The sequence below is a fragment of the Protopterus annectens genome, chromosome 3.part0 (genome assembly GCF_019279795.1).
Source record: "Protopterus annectens isolate FY-2018-M chromosome 3.part0, PAN1.0, whole genome shotgun sequence".
In the NCBI taxonomy this organism is placed as follows: Eukaryota; Metazoa; Chordata; order Ceratodontiformes; family Protopteridae; genus Protopterus; species Protopterus annectens.
The window spans coordinates 120,010,382-120,029,150 of record NC_056731.1 but is presented as its reverse complement, the minus strand read 5'-3'; the positions used below and the strand labels follow the sequence as shown (position 1 = coordinate 120,029,150).

General features: G+C 37.1%; 1 protein-coding gene across 1 annotated transcript in view; it reads right to left on the bottom strand.

Moving 5' to 3' along the window:
- The window catches only part of LOC122796778 (macrophage mannose receptor 1-like), a 2,090,270-nt gene extending 2,071,725 nt beyond the window's left edge, over positions 1 to 18,545 (bottom strand). Inside the window, exon 1 of the mRNA XM_044065506.1 lies at positions 17,825 to 18,545. Coding sequence (XP_043921441.1) covers positions 17,825 to 18,545 — 721 coding nt within the window. The remainder of the gene's footprint in view (positions 1 to 17,824) is intronic.
- Positions 18,546 to 18,769: the final 224 nt, after the last annotated feature.

The window sequence follows — 18,769 nt, the reverse complement described above, 5'->3', positions numbered from 1 at the left end:
CTTTTAGACATGCTCCACTTAAAGAAATCCCAATCCCTATGAGCTACATGCTCTAGGGACCTAAACTTTGTCACCGCAATAAACAGAACATGCTGGAGGGATAGATTCCTGTCCCAGAGACTTCCCATACTCTGGAACAAACTACCTATCTATATCAAACAAAGTTCCTCATTAGCACTCTTCAAGAAAAATCTTGATGATTGGATAGGAGATAGGAAATTCACCCCGGGGATCACTTCTGTGGCTCTACAGTGACACAGGAAAATAATTTTCTTGGGTAGCAAAAGCCAGGGTACCTTTTGGTTAGGCTTATATAGGCCCTAGGGCCAATAGCCTAGTACCTACCTATGAACCTATGAACCAGTCTGGTAGTGGATACCTCCTTCCTTCCATCTACTAGTTGGTCAAGCATAATGTCCTACTAAAAATCTCACTGGTGTGGCAAACCAGTCCATATACCCCAATATAATGATTTTTGTGTAGAATACATTACTGCATGGTTGTAAGAACATTTTTTAATTTGATTTGACAAAAGTATTCACTTAGCTTTGCTTGACACTGATGTCCTAATTGTGCAATCATTTATTTTATTTAATTTATTATTTATGAATAAAGTATTTTAATGGCAGAATCTAAAGTGGAAATCATTTTAAACTTTAAAACTGCAGTAATGTTTTTTTCTGTTTGATTAAATTATTTAATTAGTTGTATTTACATGGCTTCAGAAAAGATCTATGTCTGGTCTAACTCTCTCTCTCTCTCTCTCTCTCTCTCTCTCTGTTTTATTCACTGAAAATCATTGCGAAACTTCAATGTTCATCTTATTTACTGACACAAAAACAATGGCTGTAGATGATTTCAAATGAAACAAATGCATTTCACTTATGATTACCTTAAAAAAATGGAAAGTTTGCTTTTACACACCTCTCAGTGCGTGGGCTCTGCACCCACACCCCCAGAAAGTAAATATATTAACTTCATGGTTGCACAACCATGAAGAAAGAGGATAACTCCAACAATTATATTACAGTTGGACAAATGTAGCTCTGACTGTAGAAAAGTTTGACACTGTGACCACAAGCAAAATTTACCAGAAATCGCAACACGAGATGAATGGATGCTGCAACCAAATCAACTACAATCATATGTATGCACCTATATATATCTATATCTTATCTATCTATGTGTGTGTGTATGTGAAGTTATGAAAGTTAGACTAAACATCAGTAGATTGACAAGGAAAACACTGACTGCAAATGAACAAAAAATACCAAAACCATTTGATCCTAAGTATAAACCCAGACCATGCAAAATAAAACTAGGGATTTTTCAGGTGGGCAAGTTCCCCTGCACCCTCATTTGGGCATTGCTGTCCATACCCCATGCTACTTAAATATTCTAACTCCAGGATCGTACAATACTGAGAAAAAGGCATATTCCCCAACTCCGGTACTGTAGTGATCTCACAAAGCTGTCAATTATTTGCTTTGTTGACTAAAATGTAACAACAAAACAGATGTTGACTTCAGCTACAGTCAATTAACATTGGGGATCCAAGATAGACAGATAAGTAGATAGAAAGACAAATAGATATTTCTGAATTTCAAATGAAAACAAAATCATTGAATACAGTCATATATATATATATGTATATATATATATATATATATATATATATATATATATATATATATATAAATATATATATATATATATATATATATATATTTTTTTTTTTTTAAGGGGGCAAGCCACCTTGTACTCCAATGCACTCGGTTAATTATATACAACAGCTCTGACATTGCACTATAGTAGGGAAAGGGCAAATTTCCCAAACCACTCTGTGCTTTGACCTTGCTCAAAATAGCCAGTACAGCTTAATTTCAATCAGCTGTACCAACTTTAAACTATTTGATGTAATAAAACATTGATCAAGTCTTAGTAATCCATATATTTATTTATTTAACATTTATTTTCCTGGGACAAACCCCATTTTCAGTGGATGACTGTGGAGAAATGCTCCAGCCGCATGTCACTGGAATGTGGGAGGAAACTGGAGCACCCGGAGGAAACCCACATGAATGCATGGAGGACATGCAGACTCTGCACAGAAGGTACCCCAGCTGGGAATCATACAAGAGAATCTCTTGTTGTTAGGTGACAATGCTAACTACTGCTCCACAGTGCCATCCATATATGGTTCCCTATCAGAAGGACAAAACTTAAAAAAGCAAACATCAAAATACCGAACTGAAAAAATCAAAAGCTCAAAAGGTCAAACAACAAAGGCCTTGATTGTGTGGGATCATAGTACAGTGGGGAATGGGGTTTTGCTCCTTTCCCCAGTGTAGTATGATCTTTAAGTTTGTATATATAAGTAGCAGCAGAGGGCGGGGTGGGGTGCAGCGGGAATTGCCATCCTGAAAAAAATGCAGATTTTTATGAGTTTTTTTTTTTTTCGACCTTCCAGGTTTTTGCTGTTCTTTGATTTGGTATTTTGATGTTCACTCCTTTGAGCTTGTGTTCTTCTGATAGGAACCCATTTATATGTATATATATGTGTGTGTGTCTGTGTGTGTGTGTGTGTGTGTGTGTGTGTGTGTGTGTGTGTGTGTGTGTGTGTGTGTGTGTGTGTGTGTGCGTGTGTGTGTGTGTGTGTGTGTGTATATATATATATATATATATATATATATATGTGTGTGTGTGTGTGTGTATGTGTATATATCTACATATATATATGTGTGTGTATGTGTGTGTGTGTGTGTGTGTGTGTGTGTATATATATATATATATATATATATATATATATATATATATATATATATATATATATATATACAGATATATAGATATATATATATATATATATATATATATATATATATATATATATATATATATATATATATATATATGGCTGCTTTTGATATAGCCATATAGCTGACATTACTTGTTGAAACCACAGTATAGAGCGGTTTCATCCTTGTCAGATCTCCATTAGATCTAAGTTATACATGGTAGCAACCAGTAATATATACTTTTCTATCTTCCATATATACAAGAAAGGCTTACTTCAAGATTACTTAAACAGATCACTTTCAATGACAGCAAATGGAGCCCTAGTACATTCAGTGTTTTCATCTTTACTGTGAGTGGTACTGTTAACTCCTTATCTAAGTAAGTACAAATTCACTGTATACCTGGCTGATGATCTGTGCGTTAGGCATACTGTCAAATAGCAATTGTTCAAGTATTAATTTTTGTGAATCCTGGAGTTGGAAGTTAGTAAGGATGGTAGCACCCTGAATTAAAGTGGGCTTGAGATAAGCAGTGGCAAATGTGGTTTTAGTTGAGTCAGTGAGAAAGTTTTTTGCTCTGTAAATCATCCCTAGTTTTTGATGAGGGATGCCTTTCTAATTCCACTGTTAGCTTTACATTACTTTAAAAGGCCCCCATTCCTAGTGTTCCTTTACAGCTTCTTAATGAAATGCTAGTGCTTGCGTTGATAATTATCATGATACATGGTCCCCTGGTCCTCATTTCAGACTAGTTTTCATTTGTAACATTTACACTGGCTTCTTCCACTGTCCTTGTAGCCTTGCTCCTCTGCTTTTCTGCTATACTTAACCTATTAATAACACAATGATTCCACCAAGACTAATTCCAAATTCTTGTTTCTAGCTACTCTTTTCCACTTCTGCCTACCATACCAACTGTACTGCACTGACACCTGTATATCCTCCCTGCCTTCCCTCAGATGCAGGATCAAAGGCCTTCTTCCATTTCCACCCCTGTGGTCTTAAAACTGCCCTCCAAGATATTACTCCTTTACTTCATGAGTGCACTTATGAAAGCTTTTTTTAGCACAATATCTCCCAATTATTTCCCTTTAATCTTATCTTCACTTGTAGCTTGAAACCCACATTCTAAGTTATATGCTTTTACAGACAGGAAATGCACATAACTTATTGAGGTTTCTTATTTTTTTAATTATATTTTACTTTATTTCTATTACCCACAACAATTTCCACTAAAAATCTTTCAAAAACCTCTGTTCCTTTCCCACCTGCCATAGATTTATTTCATATTATTGCAATATTACACCATAATTATGCCTTGTATTTTATTTGGATTACTTAACATTTGTGAAATATCCATAGAATCATTGATTGTTACTAGGCTAATGACCCAGGGGGCCTTTCTAAGCCTCGTCAACTTTTTCAGAAAGAATAATGATGATGTCATGTGTCCAAATAGGACATTGAGGGCCAGTCATTTATAAGCTACCTCTCTCCATAAGGGACATGGGTGCCTGATCCAGTGTGAATTTCCTATTCCTCATATACTGGCCTAGGCTGCACTTAAAATGGGTAATAGACAAACCCAGCTTTACATGGATGGTAATTCTGTTCCATACGAGGGGCAGTCTCTGGGACGCATATCTGTCTCTCCAGCATATTTTGTTTAAGTCACAGACAAAGTTCAGGTCCTCAGACCTTGTATTGTTGATACTGTTTGACTTACAAATATGCAGGATTCATAAAGGTGGAGTCTGTGGATGCCTTATAAGACAGGCATAGATAGCCTCTCAGCAATCTATAGGAGACTGAGTAGAGGTAAAGGGCTTTAAGGTTCTCTGCATAAGGCAGGTTTGTTACACCTTGTATTCTTTATGTAAAGAACATTTGAGGTCACTCTAGTTCCTGCATATGCCTAGTCAGGTACATACCAAAGTCAAAGTCAAAGTAAATGTTATTGTCATTTATAACTACACATGCGTAGCCTAAATGAAATTTCATGCATCAGCTCAATTCTTGAAATTACAAAGGAAAGTGAAACAACACATAGAAGCAGAGGAATACACATAACTAACAAATACAATGCTACTCCCTATACATGCAAGAAAGAGCAGAGACATTTACCACCACTCATATATGAAAATAATACCCTTCCCTGAATTAAATTAATTACCATATTTAAAGTAATACAAATCACACTATAGATTGAAAAATGCCAAAGTTATTTGTCTAATATTGCACTTGAGAGGGTGAAATAATACTGACTATGAATATAATAAATACATATTGCACTTACTTGGAATATATGTAAGTATATATCACACAAATAAATAAAAATTGACTTATTATGTGTCTAGACCCCTGGGAGTAGTGGCCGAGTTTAAAAGTCTAATCACTGTAGGGTAGAAACTGTTATTGAATCTTGTAGTCCTGCAGTGGATGCTTTCAGATCTCCTACCCAATACCAGATGCTTAAACAGTCATCCACAGGATGCATGTTGTCCTGTATTACTTTGGTGGCCTTTCCAGATGCTTCTTGCAGAATAAAGATGTATTAATGGAAGACTGGAACCTGTTACCTTCTCTGCAACCCTCACCACTCTTTGTAGCAACTTCCTTTCTGCAACTCTGCAGCTTCCAAACCACACTGTGAAGTTGCAGGTGAGGATGCTCTCTACTGCATCTCTATAGAAGGTGGAAAGAATATAAGGATGAAGCTTAGCTTTTTTCAGCCTTTTAAAAAGTGGAGGTTGATGCACTTTCTTGACCATTTGGCTGGTGCTTCCTGGCCATGAGAGATGCTCTGATATGTGTACACCCAGGAATTTTGTACTTTTAAGCCTCTCCACACTCTCACCATTGATCCTGAGGGCTGGGTCATTTGTACTCCTTTTCCTGAAGTCGAAGATAATATCTTTGGCCTTGCTTACATTCAGGTCAAGGTTGTTCCCCTCACACCAACTGATCAGAGATGCCACCTCCTCTCTGTACGTCTTTTCATCATCCTTTGTGATGAGCTCCACAACTGTGATCTCATCAACAAACTTGATGATATGGTTGGACTTGTGCTTAGGGTAGTGATGATGGTTGACTTCCCAAGGTTTACAATTACGTATTTCTTAGCATTGGGTTTTAGACCATGGGTTTGGCACCATTTGTTATTCAGAGATAGGCCTTCTGGAAGAATGCTACTGCCTACAGTAGAATTGATGATAACCCCAAGATTGCAATTATCTGCAAACTTAGTCAGCCATAAACCTTTAGCATCTGTTTCCATATCAGAGAAATAGATGCTAAAAAGAAGTGGGTCCAGTACTTAGCAATCAGGGACTCCTCTAGTGACTGGCACCTTAGTGGAGGTGGCGCACCTACTTTGTCCTCCTGGGTCCTATGAGTGAGCCAGTTGGTTATCCAGTGAGGGATAAAAGACTTTATACCTAAATTAGTGAGCTTGTCTATAATGCCTAAGTGGTGTATTGTATCAAAAGTCTTGGCCAGGTCAAAGTTGTGTGTATAGTCTTGCCTTCATCTAGTGCTTTGGTGACCCTATCAAAAAAGTCCACCAGATTTAATAGGCATAGCCTTCTTTAACAAAGCTGTACTGTCATGTGTCCAGCATTTGCAGGTTACCTATGTACTCATTTATCATGTCCAGGATGATTCTTTCCATGGTTTTACACATGAGGCTGATCAGACTTATGGGCCTGTAGTTACCCAGATCAGTGGCTGTACCACCTTTATGCGGGGAAATGACCGTAGTCATCTTTCATTCCTTGGGAACAAAACCTAACTGCAGACTCCAGCTGAAAAGTGATTCAAGTGGGCCAGAGAGGTCATGTTTCATGCTATTTATTAAGCATCCCAGGATGTTATCAGTGCCCATCGATGCAGTGTTTTTGGCCTTGGGAAGTGCATTGAGGACCTACTTCCTAGTAATGGTTGGGGGGATTGTGGTATATACTATTTTCTTTGGACTATCAGGGAAGAATTGGGGGAGAAATTTGAGCTGACCCTGTCAGCCAAAGGGTTGACAATGGCCTCTAGTTTGGTGCAGGTGAAACCATTTACAATACATTCAGTGCATTGTTACTTATTTCCTCTGAAGCTGTGTGGTTGTCCTTTGTCTGAGAAGCTATTTTTTTCCTCAAATTTAGCCTTTGAAGAAACTTAAATGCCTGTTTAGATTGTTCAGGAGGCTTTTAGTATGTTTGTATAGCTTTGTTCCTTCTACATTTGGCCAAGATTATTTTTTCTTTTGTTGTGTAACCACTTGATATTGTGATTCTGCTAGCGTCTTTTGAGTTTATCTTATTCTTGATACTAGAAGGCACATCTCGCTCTATGCATCTATCAATATGGCTGTACAGAGATTTTGTAAATAGCTTAGCATATGCTATTGGGTTTATTGGATTTAGGTGTGCTTGGAATTTAGCCAAGATATCACTTAACAGAGAGGGGTTAGCTTTGGAATTGTTCTTAAAGGTTTTTGGTTTCACCGAATCTCTGGATTTAATTTTTATTTCAAATAATACTGTCTTATGGTCAGAATTGATGAGCGAAGGCATTACATTGGGTGAGGAACACTGCCACCCTCATGCTCATGAGTCACTCCTGGTAGCTGAATAGACCAACTGTTACAGGATGTTGATGTTAACAAAGTTTAGGAATCAGTAGGCATGCGCATTATAAGTGGTGTAGCATTCCCAAGCTATATGAGGTAGTTAAGATCCCCATGAATGTTGGTTTGGGTTGTACAGTGAGGAGCTCTAGTACATTGAGATAGGTAGTATAGGTTTCCTGGGACATGGAAGGGGAGCTATAAGTTGCATGGCTATAGTACGAGTCCCTGTTTATGGTGAGCTGCACATGTATCAGTTCCAATGGGTTATGCACTTTAACTAGTCTAGACATGAGGTTGGTTTTAATACAGACTGAGACTCCTCCAGCTTTAGGTCTCTCCTGTGCAGTAGCTGGTCTAAAGGAGTGAAAGGAATTATAACCTTGCATTGCTGGGGTACTCTCTCCAAGTTTCTTTCTGCACAGAAAACTACTTATTGATGCAGGATACAGCATCCTCCTAGATCCTGGATTCACTCCCGTGCATTCAGTACATCACACAATAAAGGCCCTTCAGCACTCGTTGTTTCCATAGCAGCTTCAGATTTTACAGGATCAGGTTGCTAACCCAAGGATAGAGCATACAAAAATAATATGTGTTTCTTTTTTAAAAAAAAAATAATTTCCAGCTCACATATTTAATTTGGGAAGCCAAATCCTCAAAATACTATCATAGAACGCTATCAGCTTTTGGTTCATTAACTGTCATGGGAGGAATGGTTGTTTCTTTTAGTGTTATCCTAGTATTTTTTCCACAATGATGAAGCTCATACCACCTCATTTAAAGCAATCTGATATTATGGTGCAGGCTTGTTTGTCTTAGGCAGACAAGAAATCAGCTGTAAATCATCTTGGGAAAACAATACATTAATAGGGCAAAACTGTCCGTAGCCTGACAAGTAATCCCTTCAACTGCACAAACCTGCAACAACTAATCTATTTATTATGGTGGGCCAAAGACATGCTATGATACTGGAACGCAGTTTTTTTAAGTGTTGCCTCACTAGGTCAAAAACTCAAAAAGAATCTATGTGGGAGGCAAAGCCATGCACAGAAAGAAAAACTAAAACTAGTAATTAATTGTACAGTGGAACAAAACATGAAATATACTGCAGATCTTATAAAACTTAAAATTTTATTTAACTCAAACAAACTGCTAGCACTTGCTTTTGGACAGAAAATGAGTCTTTTTCGGGTGTAAAGAATCAAAACTAATAACAATCAGTTTAGGCAAATCTTGGCATCTATTATTTGCTAACCTTTTTATATAAATTTTTTGCATAAATAATTTAGCACATGCTTTTAAACAAAATATACATTTCTTCAGATATCAAAATCAAAAACAGGACACTCAATTTGAAGAACTTTTTCACACATGACTAAAATCATAAATGAAGCCCTAGCTACTATATTATTTGTAAACCCTTTCATATCAAAATTACACACATTTCTCTACGTATAGATAAGCATTCTTTATTTCAATTTAAAATTAAATCTTTGAGTAAAAGTTGCCTTCCCCTTTGAGCTAAGCCTTTTTAAATCCCAGGGTGAGTTTAGTGCTGTAATAATATAAGACTGCATTACAAGTCAGTGCCGTCATATGAGACTACACTAGAAAACAATAACATCACTTCAGAATTTAACATATTATTTTATATATTCAGCATTTTCTTCTTGTATGCTTCCACTGAAATGACCCTAAACTAGCTTGTTATGTTCAGTCTGGTAAAGCAATTTAAGGTAACAGGCTGCTTTGAGGAACAGAAAATGCAGAGTGTCTCTAGACCTACAACATGGTGTCTGTTTTTACTTCAAATACTTTGATAATTAATTAGTTCTGACTCACTGGTAAATTCTCCATTGCCTTTTTTCTTGAAACTGAAAAAATCTGTAGGATCTGAAAGTGAATTTATTTAACTTTATCTCCAGGTGTACTTCAATGGCTAATGGAAACTGAAGGCTAACAATATAAGAGTATATACATTTACACAGTCAGAATAAAATATTAACCTTACTTTTAGCAGGAGATGGGGTTGTGATTAAAACTGTAAGAAAATGATCTGGTCCTTCTGAAAAAAGCAGTATGATATTACAGGAAATGAGCAACCACTACAGCAGACACACATTGCTGCTGTTTACTGACTCTTCTAAAGCTAGCCCCTCCAAAAAGAGTAAAAACTTTTGCACATGTTAGTCTCAGCTATAAAAGTTAAGTATTTCTCCTGTGTGACCAGCATCCCCCAGTTTCTAATATTCTGATATTAAAATTGTAGCATGCTGCCATGGTAGTGCAAACTCATTATTTTACAGATATGTATTACCATGAACATCAGTGAAACAAAACAGTCAGAAATTAATGCTCCACCTTTAAAACCTTACTGACTTTGTTATAGGGTTGAATGCATCTGCAGTGTATTTATTGAGGTACCGTTACCTTTCATATGTTATAGATCTACAAATAGTCCTAAGCCTTTGTGTCTTGTGACCATTTATACATTGCCAGTACCCTGTCTCAGGCCACATCTCCTCTTTCCAGGAGGACTGTATCATTTAATTCTGGAGTAAATTTGTGAATACCTATACATCATCTAGATTATGTTTAAGGTAAGATAGTGAATACCACTGCTTAACATGCAGGGTAAGTTTATTCCAAAGGTTAGGAAGGTGCTGGGTTATAAACTTGTTCTTCACATGTCTTATTTATACGTTGGTGAAGATTTAAGTACTTGGTTCTAGTACTGGTCTGCAATGACACAACAAGACAGACAGAGATCTCCACTCAAAAGCCTCTAATACCCTGCATAAAGGCTTAGAGATTCCAACCACTCTTAATAGCTCAGTGACTTTACAACTTTAGGCCTGTGATCTTTTTGGTTAGGAACCTTTGGGGTTTTTCTAATAGTTTAATTTTATTCAGACCAGTTGGCATAATTTTTAAGGTCTTCGTCTCCCATGCACAAGGTTCAATCCTGACCTCTGGCCAATGCCTGTTTGGAATTTGCATGTTCTCCCTGTGTCTCTGTGGGGCTCCACCCACCTCTGAAAAACATGCTGAATGTTTCCATCTAAAACTCTCCAATGAATGAAGCTGTGGGCAGCAGCACAAACTCTATATAGTACCCTATAAGGGGAAGAGTTGTACAGATCAACTGATTTGGGCATCTACTGTGGTGCACAGTATCCTCAAGACAGGGGATCACGGATCACAGACTGCACACCATGGCAGGGCTAGCCACTCTAGGTGATTTGGTCATGTTAACTAATGTCACCAAAATGGGCATGGGTAGTTACTGGTGATAAGTGGGTTGAGGATCTGACCTATGCCAGGGACCCATGCTAATTGTGAGAGGGGTATATGTGCCCCTATTGACCAGTGTGTGCCCACCATAAAGCCCAGTAGTCCTGGGTCAATAAACTATGGTTGGCCAGTGTCTAGTTGCCCGGCTTGGCTTACCTGGGATAGCTCTGTCAAGCAAAACCTGGATGTAAAATCAATTAACCTGCCAAACATGAACTGAGAATTGCTACATTTAATATAGTTCACTGACAGGATGCAGCTTGGAAGTAGATGACATGATAATACAGAGGAGGTTTGATATTCTATATATCCAAGAGACAAAATAGAAGGGCAGTGCAGCAAAGCCACTTGTCTTGGGATCCAGAGTCTATTCCTCAGGAGGAGGACAGGCTGGAAATGGTGTGGGAATTGTGGTGACAGAGAGTCTTCAGAAGGCGGTGAGAGATATTATCAGAATTAGTGACAGACTCATAGCAATCAGACTCCATTGTAATGATAGGTCAGTATTCATAATATCAGCCTGTGCCTCACAGCAGGGTTGTGATAGTGAGAAAAAGAGTGCATTCAGACCACAGTTGCAGGACATACTAGATAAAGCAGAACAACATGAATTGGTGTTAATAATGAGTGACTTGAATGCATATATCAGGACAGATAGAACAATATATGATGACTGTATGGGTCCACATAGGTGGGTCAACAGGAATAAAGAAGGAGAAGCCATTTTAGACATCTGTCTGGCAAATGGTTTGATAGTAGCCAACACATGGTTCAGAAATAGAGAGAGTCACAAGATCACATACAAGACTGGCCAACATGCAACTCAGGCAGACTTTCTCCTAGTAAGGAAAAGGCACTGGGGTACAATCCATGACTGCCAAGTCATCCCCAGTGAAACAGTCAGCCCACAGCATAAATCACTGGTTGAAATAATTGGTTGAAAGCAGTAGTCAGAAAAGACTCTGAGGTCAACAAAGACCAGGATGAAGTCCTGGAAGCTGATTGGAGAGAAAGAAAAACAGTTCAAGGAATTACTCACAGTTCTACCACCTCAAGAAAAGGAGGAAATACTTGGAGTTGAAGAACAATGGCAACACCTCAAAACAGCAAGTGTGAGAGCTCAGAATAGGTATGTAACCAAGCCAGGTATGGAAATAAAAGTACATAAGCAAAGCTGGTGGTATGATGCAGAAGTCTAGGAAGTAATCAAAAGAAAGAAGGAGTGTAGGAAAAAGTGGGAATTAGAAAAGATGACCAAGCTAGGAACGAATACTGGTTGGCTAACAAAGAAGCTAAGAAAGGAGAAAAGGGCATTGGAGGCACTCTACCAGCTTCTGGAAGGTGACTCAGTAGGTGGCACAAAGAAATTATATCAGGTTGCAAGGCAAAGATAGAAAGATAAAGAAGACAGTCAGACACCCTTCATAAGGGATGCCAGCAACAGCCTGCTCACCAGTCCACAGGACATCAAAGGCAGATGGACGGAGTATTTCCAGCAGCTTCTGAATAAAGAAAACCCCACAGAATAATTACTGCACAGAAACAGCCTATGAAGAGAGAAGAAGAGGAGCCCACTGTAGAAGAAGTAAGAATAGCACTAAGGAAAATGAAGTCAGGGAAAGCAGCAGGGTCAGATGAGGTCACAACAGATATGATAAAGATGCTTGGTGAAATAGAAGAGAAATGACTCCTGAGAGTACTCAAAGGATCATAGGAAATTATTAGGCTAATGGCGCTAGGGCCCTAACAAGCCTAACCAAGTTCTACCCCTATTTCCATGATCAGCACCCATTGCCCATGTCCAAAAGGGACACAGGTAGAACCCCTGAGGTGAATTTATGGTTACCCATCCAGTTGTCCAGATTGCTTTTGAAGCGGACCAACGAGATACTTTGTTTGACATGAAGTGGGAGTCTGTTCCAAAGATGAGGTAACCTCTGGGAGGCAAATTAATGTCACATACCAGGTTAAGGTCTAGAGACATTTGACTTGTGCATATGCAGCATTTCCAATAAAGCAACATCAGAAATTGTCTTATATGCAGTAGAGGTCCCAGAATGATCCCTGTGGAACTCCACTGGTTAAAGGTCTGCTGCTGGAGGTGGATTCCTCTATTTTGACTATATGTGTTCTATCAGTGAACCAGTTAGCGACCCATCTAATGATATAAGGGTATAAGTGAGTTTGTCAATGATGTCTGAGTAGGGGATAGTGTCAAAAGCCTTGGCTAAGTTGAGGTAAGCTGTTTGTACAGACTTCCCCTCATCCAGGGCCATGGTGACTGTCTCAAAGAAGTCCAACCAGGTTTAACAGGCATGATCTCCCTTTGACAAATTCAAACTGAGTAGGTTCAAGTGTTTGGAGATTACCTATATCTTTGTTGATAAGGTCCATGATGATTCACTCCAGGGTCTTGCAGATAAGGTTAGTCAGACTAATAGGTCTATACTTCTCAGGGTGAGTGGAAACATGACCTTTGTGCAAGGGAATAAAAGTGGCCATTTTCCATTCAGCTGGGATGAAGCCAGTGCTTAGACTATGATTGAAAAAAGTACCCAATGGTGTTGTTAATTCTTGTTGGAGCCCATGTATGATGCATCCTGGGATGTTATCAGGTCCCATAGATGCTGTGTTTTTGGCCTTAGACAGGGCATTTATGACCTGATCTTTAGACATGCAAGGTAGGGAACAGGTGGTAGGGTTGTTATGGGGTATATGTGGCAGGGAAGTGAAGTTTTCAGAGAACCTGTTGGCCAATAGGTTAGCTATGTCCACAGGCTCAGTATATGTGGTATCATTAACTACCAGTTCAGCACAAATCTGGGCCTTTCCTTTTACATTACAGTTGTTACTAAATAATTCCTTATGGTTGTTTTTAGTTGAGGTAGCTAATTTAGATTCATAGTTTGCTTTGGAGGACTTCAAGAGAAGTCTTGTTTATTTAAACTGAGAAGAGATTGTTTCCAGTTTAGGGTTCACTCCCTTTTACTCTTAGCAATTTCTTCCTCTTATTGTAATGCCTGTTAATGGCAGATGGTTAAAGCAGTTAAAGGCAGCTGTCCACCAGGCAGGTTTGGTCTCCTTGAGGAGCTTGTTTTGGTCCTATCAGGTATATCCACGTCAATGCAGTTATACAGGTGTTTGTATAGAGCATTGGTGTAGAACTTGGCATAGTTGCCAGTTCCATCTGAAGGGGGTGGTGCAGTGAAGCTATTTATACCATCCTATAAGAGGTTATAATCTGCTTTGGAGAAGTTTTTTAGTTTACTTGCTGCTGGTGGGGGGGGGGGGGTCAGGCGTGATAGTTAATTCAAATGAGGCTGATTTGTGGTCAGATCTCACCAGGGAAATCCTCACAATGGGGGTGCTTCAGTGGTCCCCATATTGGTAAGCAGCAGATCCAGGATGTTGGCACCTATTCTAGGGGTGCGTAGATATGTGGATAGAAACTGTATAAAAACAATACCGGCTAGCTGGATTTCGGTAATTAAGGTTCCACAGATCCTCTGTTGTTGATCACATCTATTTATTTCACGACAACACTGCACACAGGTCTACATGCACGAAATAACATCACCATAAAACAAAAAACACACGTTAAGCGCTTTCATCTGCTTAAGGCAGACTTCTTCAGAACAATTCTTATGTGTACATCTTCGTTATTTAAACTTCTTTTGGCGCCAAAAAACAATTTCCACTTCATAGGATTTAAAGGCATATACTTGCTTAAATTGCATTATCTCCTTATTTAAAGTAGTACTAATACTGGGAATTCAATGCTTCTCATATTCATGTAAATTGTTAAATAAATAACTTTTCTAAAAACTCCTATACAATTATTTCCTTAAAAACTTTATATAATAAATAATAAAATAATCTAATAAATAATCCCCTTATAAATATTGTACATATAATAATAATTTATGGTAAAATTCTATGATAATAATACAATGCTAACTGTATATGCATGTAATACATTTTAATATTAATTTATTATAGAAAGTTATAAAAATATATTATTATAAAATCTTGTTATAAAAATGCAATAATTCTATACCACAATGAAAAATACTGTAGATGTTGTGGTGGATACTAAGGCATAACTTATATACACTACTACACTTTATATATCTATCTATCCATTAATCACATTTTTAAAAAAGGCTTGATACTAATGAAATCATTCAATCCAGGTTTTCTTATTGCATCTGTGAGCATTTGCCACCAACTTTCTTTGCACGCTAAATTATTTTTCCAATCTCCTCCTCTAGGATTCCAAATTTCCTGATCTATAATGGAAAATGAAAAAGTATGCGTGTCCCCTGCCTCATTGATGTGTCTATATAATGCATTTTTCTGATCTTTGTTTTTGATTCTGTAATAATGTTCATATATCCGTTTATTTAACTTTCTTTCTGTCTTCCCTATGTAGAAAGCTGGGCAGGATTTACATAGGGCTATATATACCACCTGCTTGGTGTGACAACATCCTCCTTTACTCTTGATCTTATTGTAATTCACATTTTTTAAATTTATCTGTGATGTTGCGTGAATGTATTGACATTGGGAGCAATTTCCACATTTTCTGGTGTGTGTATCTGAATTCTTTTTCCTTATTACTTTTCTTCCTGTCTTCTCCAATATTTTCTTAATGTTTGGAGCTGTTCTGTATACTATAGTAGGCTTCTTTCCTAACTTTTCTCTGATGCCTTCATTTACTGTGATTATCTCCCAATATCTTTCAACAATATCTTTAATATAATTCACATAAGGAGTATATGTGAGCACACATACTCTTCCTTCTTTATAAATCTTATTTGCATCCTTTCCTATTGAAACTTCTGATCTTCCTAGAAGTGGGATGTATTTACGATTCCATTCAGAACTCACATATTTAATAGTATCATTTAACATCTCTGTCGGATACCCTCTATCCTTAAATAGTGTGTATATATGATTCATCTCACTTTCCAAGTCCTTACTGGTTGATGACATTCTTGCTCCTCTTATGCACTGTCCTTTCACAATGTTTTTAAAAACATACCTCGGGTGATTACTACTATAGTAGATATAATCATTTGAAAATGTTGTTTTTCTATACACTTTGGATGCGTATCCATCATCTATCTTATAAATGTATGTATCCAAAAACGCGATTCCATTTTCACTTATACTATATGTAAATTTTAAAAATTCTGTCGTGGTGTTTATGTAATCTATAAATTTATGTATATCTACCTTATCTCCCTTCCATAAAATAAAAATATCATCTAAAAACCTGGCATAAAACATTATGTTGTTCTTATATATGCTATTCATGACATGCATATTCTCCCATTCTAACATTACTAGGTTCGCAAATATGGGTGCACATGATGCACCCATAGCCACTCCTTTTTTCTGTCTATATATCTCACCTTCGAATAATATATAATTGTAGTCTAAAGTTAATGACATCATATCCATAACAGTTACTATTTTGTCCCAAGGTAACTCTGAATATGTTCTCAAACTATTACAGAAAAATTCTAGTCCTTCTTCCTTGGGTATACTAGAAAATAAATCACAGACATCTATTGTCACAAAAAAATACTCATTGTTACATATCTGAGGGGTCAATTTTCTTAAAAAATCCCAGGAATCTACCATCAAGTGTGGTATGTTTTTGTAAATATTTTTCACCCATTTGTCTATGGTGTACCCTATATTAAATGTCTTTGATTGTGATCCTGATATGATGGGCCTGAAGGGGGGATTAGATATGGATTTATGTATCTTCGGAATGCCCACAATGTGGGCCATAATAGGATATTCTGTCTTTATGAAATCATATACTTCTTTTGTTATTCTATTATCTAAAAGGTATTCCTCTATAAATAAATCAATGCGTTTATATCCTATATTCACATGGTTCCACGATATTGTTTCATAATTATCTGGTATATTCAATATACTGAGTATAGCTGCTTTATACTCATGTTGTGGGTATATTACCACCCCTCCCCCTTTATCTGGTCTCATTATCCTGAACTCTGTGTTCATAATAAGGTTGTTCAAGCATTCTCTCTCTTTAGTATTGAGATTGTCTTTTATTTCATTGCAGAAATTTTTCTTCTTTCTAACATTCCTATTGAACTTGTATATTTCATGGCATGTCATACTTTCATATTGATTTATGATGGGGTTACTTGGTGGAATGTAACAACTCTTTTTCTTTAATGTTCTTGCTGTTTCCGGTAATTCTAATATATTTTCTTCGAATTGCATAGCTAGATTCAACTTTCTGCAAAATAGCTTCACATCTTTGATACTCTCTACTAGTTTAAAGCTGGAATTAGGTATAAATTTCATGCCTTTGGCCAACAAAGTGTAAAACTCTTCCTTTACTATGTAATTCGAATAGTTATATACATTGAAACCTCTGAAAGTGCTCAAAATCTGCATGCTATGAGATGTCTCATTGTGACAAGTTTCTTCATGCTTGGGGGATTCCGTACAAAATTCTTGCAAAACCTCCTTGCATGTACTTTCATTATCTTTAGTTTTTCCTCTGTCATTTATCTCTTGTTGTATGTGTTCTGATGATATTGAGTCTTCCTGTATATGGGATGGTATCTTCCCCCCTGAAAATTTTCTTTATAATCATCCCTTCCCTCTCTTTCACTGTATTTCTTTTCAATGTGTGTTGGCTTTCTGTCTGATGGCCATATATATGCTTTATTTGCTTTATATGCTTCCACATCCCTATCAAGTTTATCATGTTTTCTAGTATACACACTCTGTGCCTGTTTGTCCACCTGATAGAATTGTTTATTATATAATTCTTTCCAAGTATCAAATTCATTGTGTAATAAAATACTCTGATTAATTATTTCTACTTCATGAATCAAATTCGAGATTCTTTCATCATTGTATTGTATTATTAAATTCATATATTTTATCCCAAAATCATCAAATAAATTATTAAATTCATACTTTACTTGTTCATTATAAGTTAGTCCCATTGGTAATTTAAAAAATCTCATTCCCTTAGGTACAACTTGAATATTAATACATTTGTGGAGATATGCATTATCCACCTTTAAATTCCTTATAATAGTGAGTTTTTTACCAAAATTATAAATCATGTCTTTGATTGAATTACTACCATTTCCCACTAGGGGTCGTGGTGTTTTATATACAGTGTCAAAATCATATTCATTGTTAATAAATTCATTAAAATCATCATTCACATTTTCTTTTGTATTAACAGTGTCCTTGTGTCTAATGCCCTTTTTGATATTAATCTCGTTAACAATTCTGGGCTGATTAGGGCTAGACACTGATTTTTTGTAAAAAGTACCTTTTCTTATGCCCTTGTCTCTGTTACCGGTAGTTGCATATGTTTTCAGCACCGAATGTGCCTTAGGTATTGCTCCGTTCCTCTCGTTGTCCCTGCGTTCTTGTAACATACTGAAATCGAATGTAAAATCTTTTTCTGGTGTAATAACAAACTTATCTTCGGTTTGTGCCATTTCTAATGATACTCTACAAGTATCCGATAACGAAATGGCAGGGCTAGGTTGGCCATTAGGTATGTCCATGTCACTGTTTGAATTAACTGTTAACATAATTTCTTTTTTGGAGCAACAATGCGAATTGGCATTGGCCTGTTGTACCTGTTGTACTTGCTCCAAATGTTTGTCCGGCGCCACATTATTTAAATCCATAAGATACTGGAACATGTTGGAGAGTTTTCTCATCTCGGCGTGTAAGCCTGTGACTTCCGCTCGCAGAACGGAAAGTTCATTTGCTTCAGGGTTCTTCTGTGTATCCTCACCGGTCCCAGCCATACCAGCCAAAGCAACAAGGAAAGCGTAGATATGTGGATAGAAACTGTATAAAAACAATACCGGCTAGCTGGATTTCGGTAATTAAGGTTCCACAGATCCTCTGTTGTTGATCACATCTATTTATTTCACGACAACACTGCACACAGGTCTACATGCACGAAATAACATCACCATAAAACAAAAAACACACGTTAAGCGCTTTCATCTGCTTAAGGCAGACTTCT